The sequence below is a fragment of the Anopheles funestus genome, chromosome 2RL (genome assembly GCF_943734845.2).
Source record: "Anopheles funestus chromosome 2RL, idAnoFuneDA-416_04, whole genome shotgun sequence".
NCBI classification, from domain to species: Eukaryota; Metazoa; Arthropoda; class Insecta; order Diptera; family Culicidae; genus Anopheles; species Anopheles funestus.
In genome coordinates, this window is record NC_064598.1 from 55732057 (window position 1) to 55745460 (window position 13404).

A 13404-nucleotide genomic window follows, 5' to 3' on the forward strand; every position below is an offset into this window, starting at 1 on the left:
TGTACGATGGACGGATAAGTCAAGGAGAGCCAGAAATTACAATAGCAAACAAACTCCTCATATTGCTTTGCCAAAAAGAAAAATAAGATCAAATTCATTAAACCTTTGCAACAAGTAAGTAATTTGCTTCTTAGTGAAATAATTTATTTAGCTTGAAGTTTTGAATATAAAAGGACTATAAACAAATTTTTCCATTTGAATGGCAACAGTTAATGAACAGATAAATATTCTTTGTTTTAAAAACTAAAAAACCAATTGAAACATCGTGGTCGATTTATGTGAATTTTGTGGGGGCAACTTTTGTGGCTTTCGATTACGGGGTACAATGAAAAATTCATAAAAAATGTCTTGAAGACCCGAGTACAATATTTGCAAAAATCTATAATTTTGTATCAATGACTCTATTCAGTCCATCCAGAAAACCAATTCCGAAAACAAAGGAATGAATATTTTAAAAATTCAATTAAAGAAACAGAAAACTTTTTTGCATAGTGAAAAACTCGCCTCTAACTGATATCAAGCTATCAGCAGACAGCAAACTCAAAATTCAATAACGGAGCCATTTTCCGCGAGCAGGTGGCACGCTGAATGCTAAAACAGCGCGCATTAGAATTCATTTGTATCCAACACTTGAACATACGCTTTGCTTGAACTGTAAGCGTGGTTCAACGTTCAGCGTTGGGCCCCAGCATCGGAAGAGGGTTTGAAACAAATTGTCTGAAAAAAGGGTCACGGAATCGTATTCCGTTACGGTAACATTCGCTATGAATCCAATAAAAGCTGTTGTATGGCTGTTGTATTCCAATGTGGGAAAACATTCTACCTAAAACAACAACCAAAATGGGTGAAAATACGTATTACAGTACCAGTGAAGCGAGAGCAAGGCGTTTGCTCGTTGCTAATAAAAAGGAAAGAAAGAGGTAAAGAAAATTTAACTCATTCTTTGAGAATGCATTTTTTTTCGTTGCAAAATCGGCATACGGCGTTTGTATCGTAATAAATAAAAACTCTGTCCGGTGGCCATAGGTAGAAAATTTTCCCAACGCTCGAATAATGGTCGTAAGTTTCGTTAAAAATGTATCAAACAAGGCATGTTTGGGTGCAGCTTTAATATCATAAATGAATAGCCATCCATCCGTGGGAAGCAAAAGGCGAATTGGATTTTAAAAGGTTGCGGTTGTAGTGTGCACAATTTATAGGCTACGTGCGCGACCCCTACTTGCAGTTGTCTGATCATTTAGATGTGAAATTTGCTACGATGTAAGTGCTCCCACAACGGCCACCAAACGGGAGTAGCTGGAAAGAGTTTGCATCGTGGCGCCTGTAAACTTGCAGAAACTCTAGCCTTAAGCAACGTCTGCAGAGCTTAACCTGCGATGCTTTGGATCCACCGACTAGTCAGCTGGTACGCGAGTAGGTTTGTTGTTGAAGATTATTGTGGATAAAACGTATGTATGCACGGCAGTCGGATGAAGGATAACGGTAGGCGGTTAAGGATTTGCAGATGATAAACAAATGGAAGTTTTGAACATTGCGGCGAATGCTAAGCAGCTTCTAACGGGTAAAATGTGTGAGTTGAGTTGTGGTTTTTTGGTATGCAAATTGTACATAAATAACCATTTTCAAGCATAAAGAATGCAATTAATGCTCAACGAATTGCCATACTTAAAGAAATATGTTTTAAATTAAGTCAGACAATTTCTGCTGTATAATAAATCAACTTTAAATAAGTAATAACAGCCTAACTTTATTCGTACCATCGTAATAACATTAAAGGCTTTAAAATGACATTCAAATAAAATTGTTTCATTTTTCAAATTTTGTCTAAACTATGAAGTTTATAGTTGAAAAAATAAATTAAAGTACTAAAAATTATGAGCCAATTCCGCTGAAAACATGCATTGCAATAAATCCAACGGTACTTAGCTAACTTTGTGCTTCAATTTGAAGCACAAACTATGATATACTTCCCCCAAAAAATCGCATATAAATCGTACATGGTGAAAGCTAAGGGAGAAAAATAGAATATATGGCATATTTGCAGCACTTTGTTAAAGATTCATCTTCTTGCACACTGTATCCATAAAAGGATTCTCACTTAACTTGACAACAGACCGGTGGCGTGGCGGTGTTTGATGCAAAAAAGGATAATAAATTGAGATTTTGTAAATTATCATTGTTCATTGTGCCCCAGACGTTGGTTCGGTATATTCTTAAGCTTGACAAAGCGAGCATAATTCATTTTGTTCGCGAAGTTCGAATAAAGCAGATGAAGCCTTAACAGTAGCTCCCTGCAGCTATAGGGCAGAGCCTGGGTAGGAGATTTTTTCCTTTGCACGTCTTTCTTTACAATACCACGATAACAGTATTGTAACATACACAGGGTCGAAAGGCATGTTGAAAATTAATTTATATTTGATTTACATCCGTCGAGAATGACAGCATTCGCACCGGGAGTTTGTGGAATAGAAACCGTCCTCATTCCATCTCCAACTCCAACACCCTTCCCACTGTCTTTTTCTCACTCGGATGCTATCTATGATGTACCCCGGGGAGTTCCTGATACATATAAAAACACAATCGAGCGAAACCGCCAAGGGAGTAAGAAGGTAGATTTAACAAAACGAAAATTGCGAAAACGTGTCTTTTTATGGGGAGCAATGGCAGGTAGTTCTGTTTGAAGTTTGCAGTTTTGTTAGTTTCACTCAAATAAAAGACATTTGTATCTTGCTTCCTATTCTTCACGTTGAAACGTGTAGTGTGCAGTAACTTGATTGTGTGCCCTTGGTTGCGAAAAGAGGAAAATGCTTTTAGGTTCGCCGAAGCACCCAGGTAGCTAACATACGAATTCCCCAGAAAGGTAAAAAAAATACATCGCAACGAATAAAACTTTCTACAGGTAACGGTTTGCCATGGAGTTAAGCTTCTGTGATCCGGTAGTCGATATACAAAATCCCGTGACACGGGTCAACAGAATGAACCAGACCGTTACGATCGCTTCTGCCGGGAAGGAAGTCAATCAATTAGTCGAACAACTTAGCTGTATATTGCTAAAATTGTGACATTTGATCTGGTTTCTGCGCTATTATATTCCAAACATGATTATGAAACGATGCATTTCAGTTAGAACTTATGTGTAAATCATTCAAAAATTATTGTAAAGATACGAGTTTGAGGTATTCCGTTTTCCGTTAAAAAAATTAAAAAGCTTCTGTGTTATATGAAATGAGAATAACAAGGTAAAAAAAGATGCATAAAAACACCTAAAAAAGTCAAACATAAACATAAACAAACTTAGTTTGTAGTAAAATTTTTTTTTGTTTTTGTTTGTTTTTAACCAACTTTATCTACTGCAGTAGTACAGTTTTGTTTTTCACAATCACGTATTGTTTTGAATTTTATTCATTCCGCTTCGAATCACAGCGTATTTCTTATTAATGTACCCAGCAACGGCCAATACAACGGAGTGGCACGGTCTCAGATTAAGTTAATTTCGTCGAAGTTACTACTGTTTTGTAAAAGTTTTGCTCGCAGCAACTTTGCAATTTACGAGGTGACGAAACTTCTACCGCCCTAATTTGTACCGTCAACATTGGCTACCGCACACAGGTGACTCAAACTTGGCCTCAACTAATTTGGCAAGGAAAAATATATTGCTTTGCAGAAATTAACGGTACGAATCGACAAGTACACGTGACGAATACTGTCCCAGGTGCGGAAATTAAATAAAAATCTACAATTCAATAAAACTGCCGGCATAACTCAGCCCGTAAAGGTAAAGGCGTTGCTATTCGGTTTGTGTTCGGACGTTTCAAATGATTTGTTTAAAACATTCACGTTCGAGTGGTGTCCTTCGTTTGCAAAACACAACACAGTCCGTTCGCGGCTTTTGCATCGATCGATATTAATCATAATTACTACAAACGACTACAACAAAACTGTTGCAAACGTCGGCTAAACAATAACGTTTTCCTTGGTCACCGGCCCGGTATCGGTATGGTCCGATCATACGGCGGTGCACCATTGCGGTGGTGGTGCACAGTTGCATCCTTACGAGCACGATTGCGAGCGTTCGCTGAATGCGCTTAACTTGACACAAAACCTCAAAACCCCAGACGTACACCACGAAACGGAACGCGCAATGGGCTGCAACAAGGTGGTGATAACGATACAGTTGTTACCATAGAGTTGTTGGCTATGAACACCAGCACCTGCACGCGAGTGCATGATTGAATGAAGCGCTGGTCATCGGGTTGATGAATGCAATTTTATGCTTAAAAATTAACCATAGCTATAATTACACACACACACCCCTGCGACGCCACAAGTACGGTAGAGTTGCGGAAGTTGTTGTTCAAGGGTTTGCAATTTTTTTTTTCGAACAACACAAACATTGTAACCATTTGCACTGTGAGTGAGAACTGGTATGATGAATGTGGCATCATAAAATCAAATGAAAAACAAAAACTATTGCCATGCACGACACTACTTTAGCGTACCTCTCGAGCTCTGGCGCGAGAAAAGAGATTCAACGAAGCGAGTACAGTTCAATAGCGCATTTATAAATCAATTAAGAACTGTTTATCGATTGATGGTGCTCCTTATGTACCGCGTATACCATATGTGGCTCATAAATATGGTGGAAATTTCGTACTAGTGCTACCCTTTTTGCTCGCCATTAAATCAACTACAACGGTCTACACTGAGCGCTTCTGGCCTGTGGTATACATATACGTTAGTGTACGTGCTATACGAGGATGATTATTAAAAATAGAAAGTTTGAAAATATCTCTTGCTTCAGGGCAGCCGCAGTTTCCATCACCGAGCCGCCAGGACTGGTTGATACATAATGGTTGGTGCAAAAGGGCTACCCCACCGGTTCCGGTGTAGCACCTTTTCGCTGTCGTGATAGCAGGTTATTTGAGGGATATGTGGTGTTTATGTTTATGATCGCCCGCGCCCCATTCCGTCGTAGGTATGTAGCATCCCGGGAACGGTGTTCCCTTGTTCGCGCCGAGATGAAGTCTTGCCGCTGCCGAAGAAGAAGAAGGATTATCGTATCCTAGAACCACACGTCCGCTACTGTGCGGTGTACATGAAGCGAACTGGAGCATATCGGTCCATGGGACCGTTGGCCACATCAATACACATAGCACAGGATGGCTTGTGGAAACTTTACGAACAGCTCAATTGAAAATACATGCAGTATGTAGCGAGCAGCAGCTTCAATCGATCGACCTTAGGTTCGACTCTTTGTTACAACCCGCCCATGGCAGTAGGCAAGGCTCGGCTCGAAAAACTGGACCAAAGCAAGTATTGGTTGTGTTACGTACGATCGTAACCCACATCCCACAGCGAACTCAATGGTGGGCAGTTGTTTGGTTAAATTTTGACGAACGTGAACGCTAACCATAAGTAATGGGGAAAAATGAGGTACTTTAAATTGGTAATTTTATCGCACGGCATGCTCGCACATGCACGTACCATCATCATTGACGCTGGCAGTTCGTGTGAGGCAATGCTCTAAAATTGTGCTATAAATTGTTTCGCTCGTCAAACCTTACGAAGCGTACTAACGCAGTAGTACATTCAAGCAAAGAATGTTCAAAACCCATAGTGAAAAGAAACGTTCTCTGGGCGCATAATGAAAATGTATGACCTTTAGAAACTTTTGGTAAGATAGTGTTATATTCCTTTCATTATTGGATAGGGAAATTTCATTTGGTAGAATAAAATGACGAACCCCTGCCATTGACTGCAGGCAAAGGGAAGAATTGAGGTTGAAGTTGAGATTTAATCTACCTAATGGTACACGGAAATGCATCCCGTTAAAAAAGTGACATGATACATAAGAGGGGCGAACTTGAGCGCCTTGAACTTCTGCTTCAGATTCGGTGGATAAAGCCTACACCAGTGAAACACTATTTTCATGTATTGAACGTTCGTTGGAGTACGACTAGCTTACTGAGGATTTGAAAGCTGGAAAAGAATATAGTTATGGGATGTACTTCACGACCAGTTTGAGAAGTGCACCATTTTCAATCACATTTAGGCACTAGTTTAGTACAAGTTTAGCATGCACCTTTATGAGACATTTCATACGTAAAGCAAAACAAGCTTGAAGCAAAGTGTCAGCTAGGTATTCCTACCCCGGTAGATGCTCTGGGTAACAATGCCCACTGCCAAGAAGGGGATAATGCTCGATCATTCAGCGTAAAGTTGATAGAGGAAGTTATTTTCTAAAAGTCATCCTTCTGCAAAACATGGAATCCAACCAGTTGCCAGTGCTGTGATACGATGGCAGCAATCTTGACTGCGCACTAAAAGGAAAGTTCATCACCGAAGTTGGTTTCCGATATATTGAGGCATAATGCAGCTGAAGGAAAAATTTTCGCACACACTTTCCGTGTTGTTTGCCTGACGTTCGGACTTGGCCACGGTGCCACGGTGAAGGTGTAGGCAAAGTGATTTCTCCAAGAATACTTGAGCCTTACTTATGCCGTGGTCGCTTTGTCGTTCTCGTTCTCGACCTCTACCTGCTGGGGTTTCATTTTTTCTCCCCTCACCTACCATCGCATCCATCGAATGTAAAGGAAAAGTATTCAGTTTTGACAAGCTTGGGCAAAGAAGTTTGTCTGCTTTTGCTTGCGCTTTTTAGGAAAATAATGCTATCTTTTCATATTTTTCCATCCATCCACTCGAACAACGAGGCGGATTCCTAAATAGAAAGGGTGATAACGAAGCAGCAACAGACAGCGGCCGAAATGTTGTTTGCTGAAAAGGGTGCCCCGGATGGATGCACGTGAACGTGTCCGTCTCGTGGTGATAATCTTTTGAACAGCATGCTCAGTTTCAAAAGCGAGCCCAGGAAGTATCAGGCTGTCAACTGTCAGTGAAAGTAACGTGCACGATGAACGTTTTGCCGTTTGCCTAAAATCATACCGCCGTACTACGGGCTGGGCTTGACGTACGTGGTACGTGGAGCAAGATAAGCTTACCGACAACATTGCCCTGTGATTAATTGTGTTCGACATTCCGGAGCAGATGAGCTGTGCGTACGATGAAACGGACGAGATGTATGATGCATACATGAACAAAGTTTACGATCAATCTGTGGCAGTTCAAGCGTGTAGAGTCGTAAGCATTAGGCCAAACGATGTGGTGGGCAGTAACCGAGCTGCAAAACATGTTTTCTTTACGTCCTTTAAAGCTTGTTTGGCACTGGGCAGGAATGCTTAGTACGAGAAAATACTACAACTTATAAGTGGCACCAGACAATGAATGTAATGAATGATAGGAACTTTTAATTAATTTTATTCCTTTGCTACCGTACTTTACTGTACCGCTACCAGCTTGTGGTGGTTTCAAGAAGCAATTTTTTTTACTATTATAACTATACACAGTCTTAAGTTCCTGGTGAATCAACTCTGAAATCTTAAGCATTCTTGAGCTTATAAAAGAATAAAATGTAAATCATGCTTCAATAGAATGCAGCCAGAAGCTGTGAGGTTTCCGGTTAATCTAAGTTTGTTTGTTTGTTTTCGGTTTTTGATCGGACATAAAGTTGATGCGACTTAGCAGCACATTTTGTGTGGATACTAAAACGCTACCCTACTGGTACACTCGCAAGTCGATTGTTTTTGATTGGCCTGTCGGTTGGTTTCAACTGTGAAGTTGGAGGAGAAAGTTTTAATTAATTCAATTGTTTTACTCACACTTTTCCGAGTGCTCCTGAACATGTCATGGCCGTGAATAGTGCAGGACCGGCCATACTAAAGCTATCCTCTATTGTCCATTTTAAACTGGGTGTGTATTACCTTTCTCTTGACCTCCTGTAAACTCCCCGCACCCCCACTTTTCCCCTTTTGCGTCGAAGGCTTGTGTCAGGTCGTGTTGTCTTTTGTTAAAACGATCCGGGTGCGCTACCTTGGCTTTCCGACTGCCAACATTTGTGGGCATCAGTAGAATCTGAAAACCAGCACTATGTATTCGGCAAAGGAACGATCCTCCCGCAGGAATAGCAGTAGGACTTTGTTTGTGTAAAAATATTTCACGTAGAAAAGCTCTTCTTACTGCTTATCACAGCGCTTTTGGGAAAGATAGGGTCAAAAGTTGTCGTTGCTTTTGTTATGGTGTCACTTCAACGTTTAATAGTTGGCTAATGAAATAGAAATTCCGGGCAAATAACCAGCGATGTTTGGTGTGAGAGATAATGTAGATGGGGAATGGGAAACCATGTTTATGGCGTAGAGTCTGTGGCTTCCTTTGCAGTAATATTTGAAGAAGTGGCAAATAAAAAACAGGTGCGAATGTTTCGTACATGATATTGCTCAAGATGTGGATTGAATTTCTGACGGCAATCATACACTTTTTCTTTTAGAAATAATAATACCATTACATTCCAATTGTTGGATAGCGTGAGAAGAAAGAAATTTCAACCCATAACAAAGTGATTCATAAAAGCTTCAAAAATGTTGTAATGCAATTTAAATTAAAAACTCCCTTAAACATTCACAAAAGGGTATAAATAATAATAAAACATAAAAATAGTAAATTTTCAAAAACAACATTAAATTACAGGCAATAACTAGTTCCATGCAGATTCAAATTGACGCCTTTAAGTTTTTGTTGTTGTTTTTTTTTAATTTTCCATACTTTTAATTTAAAACTTTTCCCAGCCATGAAATATTCATTCGCAATATTTTCCAGCTACTGCCATTCTCTTGTATTTTGTGGAATTTTCATTTTGCGCCCCATCTGTGCCGTGATAGAACAATAGAAGTGATACGTTCTGGATGCACGGCGCATAAAGAGGGTCGTCCATCTTTGTGCTGTATCATTATTTATGCAAATTAAAATAATTTCACGAGAATGCAGACAGGTTATGAAAGGGTTGACGTGCAGACGATAAGGTTTGCAGGTACATGTAAATTACATCTTCCGGAAGCTACTGAGTACTGGCGTTTCATCGACCGAGAAGATACATTGCAAGCCGGCCACGGTCACGAATTGTGGCCCGATGCAAGAGATACTACTACCGTACGTGTCCTTTTGTTTTGTTATTGTTTTGGGGGGAGCATATGTAACGATTCTTTCATGTTTCATTCTTTGTGCATGGCATACATTTATTTTCCATCCCAACATGTTTTGGTGATGTCAAATGTGTATGAAGGGTGAAAAAAACAAGTGAAAAATAAAGTTAACTGTTAGGAAAAATGGCTGACAATCCCAATATTTGTTCCCACCGTAATCTACAGCATCAAACAAGAACTTGATCGTTAACATCGATGGGTGGGAAGCTCGGGAAGGCTTTGGGGGCATAAACACCCGACGACGACCTCTTGCCACAATCAAAACGACCTTGTGGTCAAGCAGGATAAACACTTTCGGGTGTAATCCAATCAATCCGGAAATGATTCCGGATTAACAAACCATCCGAAGGTTACAGGTGAAGCCTTCCGAGATGCTTTCGTACAAGAGACGATATGCAAATGAGAGTTTAACCCGGGACGGATGGCATAGGCGGCTATGGTGGCAAACCTATCGGAACGATGTTACATAAAATAGGAGGAAAAAATAACGACCAAAGAGAAAAGAGAATTGTTGTTATTGAAAGCTTTTACAAACACTCCACGTACCCGTTCATCAGCACTATTGCCCGACAAATGGTTAGTTGTGATGATACCATTCCCATGGGTCGCACAGAGCAGGTAATGGACATAATGGAAGCTGAAGCACTCTTGCAATGCGATTTGTTTGCATTAGATTGCTATTTTTCTGGCTGACCCAAGCGAGACATTCAGCAAATTGCTCAATCAACTCGCATGGATCAGTCTATTTTGCGGTTGACAGACGATTGTTTCGAATGAGCTAGGTTAATTAACCAACAGAGGCAAACGGTTTGCCATCTGCTGGCATCCCGAATTCTGTGCACTGCTGTGTCCGTCGGGAATATGTTGGGGAAATTACTTTAGCATTGGGCAAGTGTTGGTTCTTCGGTTTAGATCAACGTCGCAGCTGGTGGGAAAGTTTACATACCGTAACGGATCCTTGATGTGGATGTATCGATCGAGCGAGATTGCGCACAGGTTTAGTATGGAAGCGGTTGAACACATCACATCAAATGCTACCCAAGTGTCGCAAAACTGTGCCCCAAATATCCAGTAACCTGTTGGGTTGCAAAACAAAAGGATCTAATTGAGTATGTTATGTCCCCATTTGCTACAGTGGGGCATGCAGCGTACCTAGAAGGTCGTTGACACCGGCAAACGTCATCACAAGCGAGGCAACGAATAGATCCGCGATGGCTAGTGATGCTAGGAAGAGATTTCCGATGCGTCGCAAACTTCGCTCAGTGTAGATAGCAATACACACTAGAATATTGCCAGCTACTGACAGAAATATCACAATCGAAAGGAAAACACCTGCAATTGCATACGAAACGAATGGGTTTTGTTGGGTTTCTTCACGCCACAAAACTGGCATCCCTCCCGGGACTGAATGTCCGGAAGTTAACGTCTTGTCTTACTTACCGAGAAATGACATTGACAGAGGCGATAGCACATCAACATCGTCATCATCGCTGTCCTCTCCAGGTCCGCCCGGAATTCCTGTACCACTGCTAGCACCCGTACCTCTCCCACTACCATCCCCCGAACCATCGGTTTGATTCACCGACGTCAGATTGCCGATCGTCGTTGCGGACACAACCTGCGAATAAAAGCGAAAGCGAACGTCATAGCATAGTGTGAGTGGCACAGTAGTCGATAAGTAGAGCACCAAAGTACTTAAGGTACTCGAGCAAAACGTAAAACACTAACAACAGTAGCATCCAAACAAGGGAAAATCATCATTCGAGAAAGGGAAAAAGCTCAGGTGTAGAAGCTGGAACTTCATCAATATTTATAAGCGGTATGTGAGGAACGCTCTCGCCCCGGTCAGGGGAGTTATGATTATGTTTTTGTTGTTTTGTTGTTTTGGGGGTATAGTGAGACGGATAAACAATGCTGTACGGTGAGGTGCCAGCTTCTTTGCATTCTTGCTTCGGTCTGGAATGGAGCCTTTATCCCTGCGAACCATCTTTATGCGAAATTAATATCCTCGTTTTATATTCAAGATACGAATTTCAATTTAACGCTCGTATGTTTAATGTTAGGCTGTGATTTAAGAAAACGGGAATGCGTTACGCTAATCTGGAAGAACGAAAACAATGTGCTAATCTGCGCTGAAGGATCAAGAAGGCAAAGCACGGGCTGTGTGATGGCTACGTGTCGGCAGTATGTATAGTGCACCACGTTCAGATAATCCCTCTCCACATAAGTCAAATATTTACTTTGACAAGGGAGGAATTGAAGAAAGTTGAGCTGCTCATTTTTATTTAAAATTTTAACATTACTACACCACGATGCTTTAGACTGCTTCTCGTGACGAAGGCCCCCGGGCTAATGTGTTTCAATGTGACACGAAACGTAAATGCTTTTTCTTGGTGCAAAAATATGTTCACTGTCAAAATGTCACATTGATTTGAGCGGATTTTTGTTTAGATTGTTTGGTAGCATAAGGTGAAATGGTGTAAAATATTTTCCCTCAAACGTATGTATTGAAACATTGATAAGCTTTGCGCTAGACCATTAGGAAAGAACGTCAGTGCCAAACAATATAAACGCTACACGACATTCACTCGCGATGTAAGTGAACATTATTGAGGCATCGTTCATACGTATAGGCATCGTAAAAACAGTTACCATTTACACACAATCTGTGCACAGACTCTCCCACAGGGTTTGCAAACAACGCAAAGTGATGCATGGGTAACCGTTTGTGAAATGTTCGCGTTTACTTACGCTTTCGCTGTCAGCACTCAGTAAAACTGGTTCGTATTTCACGGCGAAGGGAATTTGTTGCTAAAATGGCTTTTGCTTTTGTCATGCAGGTTTTGTTTGTCACTTTTTTGTCAACCACAAAACGGTTTCGATGTTTTCGGTAAGCAAGACACTGAAACATATCGTAAACAAGTCTATGTTGTTGTGCATGGAATGGCATCGGGCTGATATGTGCCTTTACCATTTTAAACCACCTTTTCCAAACATGCTTTAAAGCAATTTTCATGGAATCCATATGCTTTCAACTGTGAAGGATTTAAATGTAGAAGAAAATTAACGTAACAGAAACAAGGGCGGGGAAAACAGACGACCCAACATCAAATATTTAGTTGCGGTGGTTGATAGAATGGTACAGGCAGGGTTGTTTGACCGAGCCTTTCATTGCCTCGAGGCATTACGGTGATGGTAAGATTTTTGTAGACATCCATTTTTAAATAGACTTTTGAAAATGGTACAGCACTGGTATGGAAAACATGGGAAATCTGTGCCTTGATATGTGTTCGTATATGTACAAACGAAATTCTATGCCTAAATTTTCAGTGTTGTTGAGGGTTCAGAGGGTTGAAGCAATTGGTTGATTTACCTATCAAATACTTTTATGTGTAGGACTGATTTATGATATTTCAAATGATAAATTTAGTTTCTTGTTGCCTCATTAAATCGAATTGTTGACAAAAGTATATACCTATCAGCTAGGTATTTATAGACAATCAGGAAAATAGACAGGTTTAAATGATCATATAAAACATATTTTTTCACATCTCGAGCATGATGGGCGTTCAGCGATGATCAGCGAACGATGATGTTGATGTATTAGCGAGGTTTAAATGATCATATAAAACATATTTTTTCACATCTCGAGCATGATGGGCGTTCAGCGATGATCAGCGAACGATGATGATGATGTATTAGCTTTAATGCACGGAAGATCGTACAGCAAACCTCCATTGGATTGATATGTGATGCCGATAAGTTTAGTAAACCTTTATACTGCATGACATAATCTGTTACCAAAAAGAGAACCTCTTTTTTAAGAAAAATGCCGAGAAAAAGAAAAAAATGTAAAATTAAGAGTACACGGATACAAAAAAAGATAAAAAAATATATTTTCCTAAAAGTATAAAATTCTGTATAGTGTTCAAATAAAGGAAGACGTAACACCATAAAAAGATATTATCATGTAAATGCTAAACTTGGTTAATTATTTTCATTTTTCACTTGTGTATGTGCTATAAATAGAATAAACTGTTCTGAAGTAAGAAAAAAATGGTTCCTTTTGTTATTCCAAAAAAACTGTTCTGTAAATCTTTGATCCTTCCCTGATGCTGACAGCAGAAACACAGCAAGCGGTTATAAGTTCCTCGCCTAATATAGATCTGATGGATACGCATTACCATCAAATGAAAATACAAAAAAAACATTCATTCTCAAACTGGTTAAAGAGGAAGTGTTTTTTAACCTGGCCTAAGGCAACAGCCTGAGCAACGGATTCTGTGAACTATGGAAATGAGGAAATGAGCTG

At 40.2% G+C, this 13404-nt stretch overlaps 1 protein-coding gene across 8 annotated transcripts in view; it reads right to left on the reverse strand.

Annotated features, from left to right (window-relative positions):
- The window catches only part of LOC125774643 (dopamine receptor 1), a 66429-nt gene that overhangs the window by 5042 nt on the left and 47983 nt on the right, over nucleotides 1-13404 (reverse strand). For all 8 annotated transcript variants that reach the window (XM_049444770.1, XM_049444767.1, XM_049444769.1 and 5 more), the window contains 3 exons: nucleotides 10533-10710; nucleotides 10245-10424; nucleotides 10039-10168 (listed from right to left, as the gene is read on the reverse strand). In XM_049444770.1, coding sequence (XP_049300727.1) covers nucleotides 10039-10168; nucleotides 10245-10424; nucleotides 10533-10710 — 488 coding nt within the window. The remainder of the gene's footprint in view (nucleotides 1-10038; nucleotides 10169-10244; nucleotides 10425-10532; nucleotides 10711-13404) is intronic.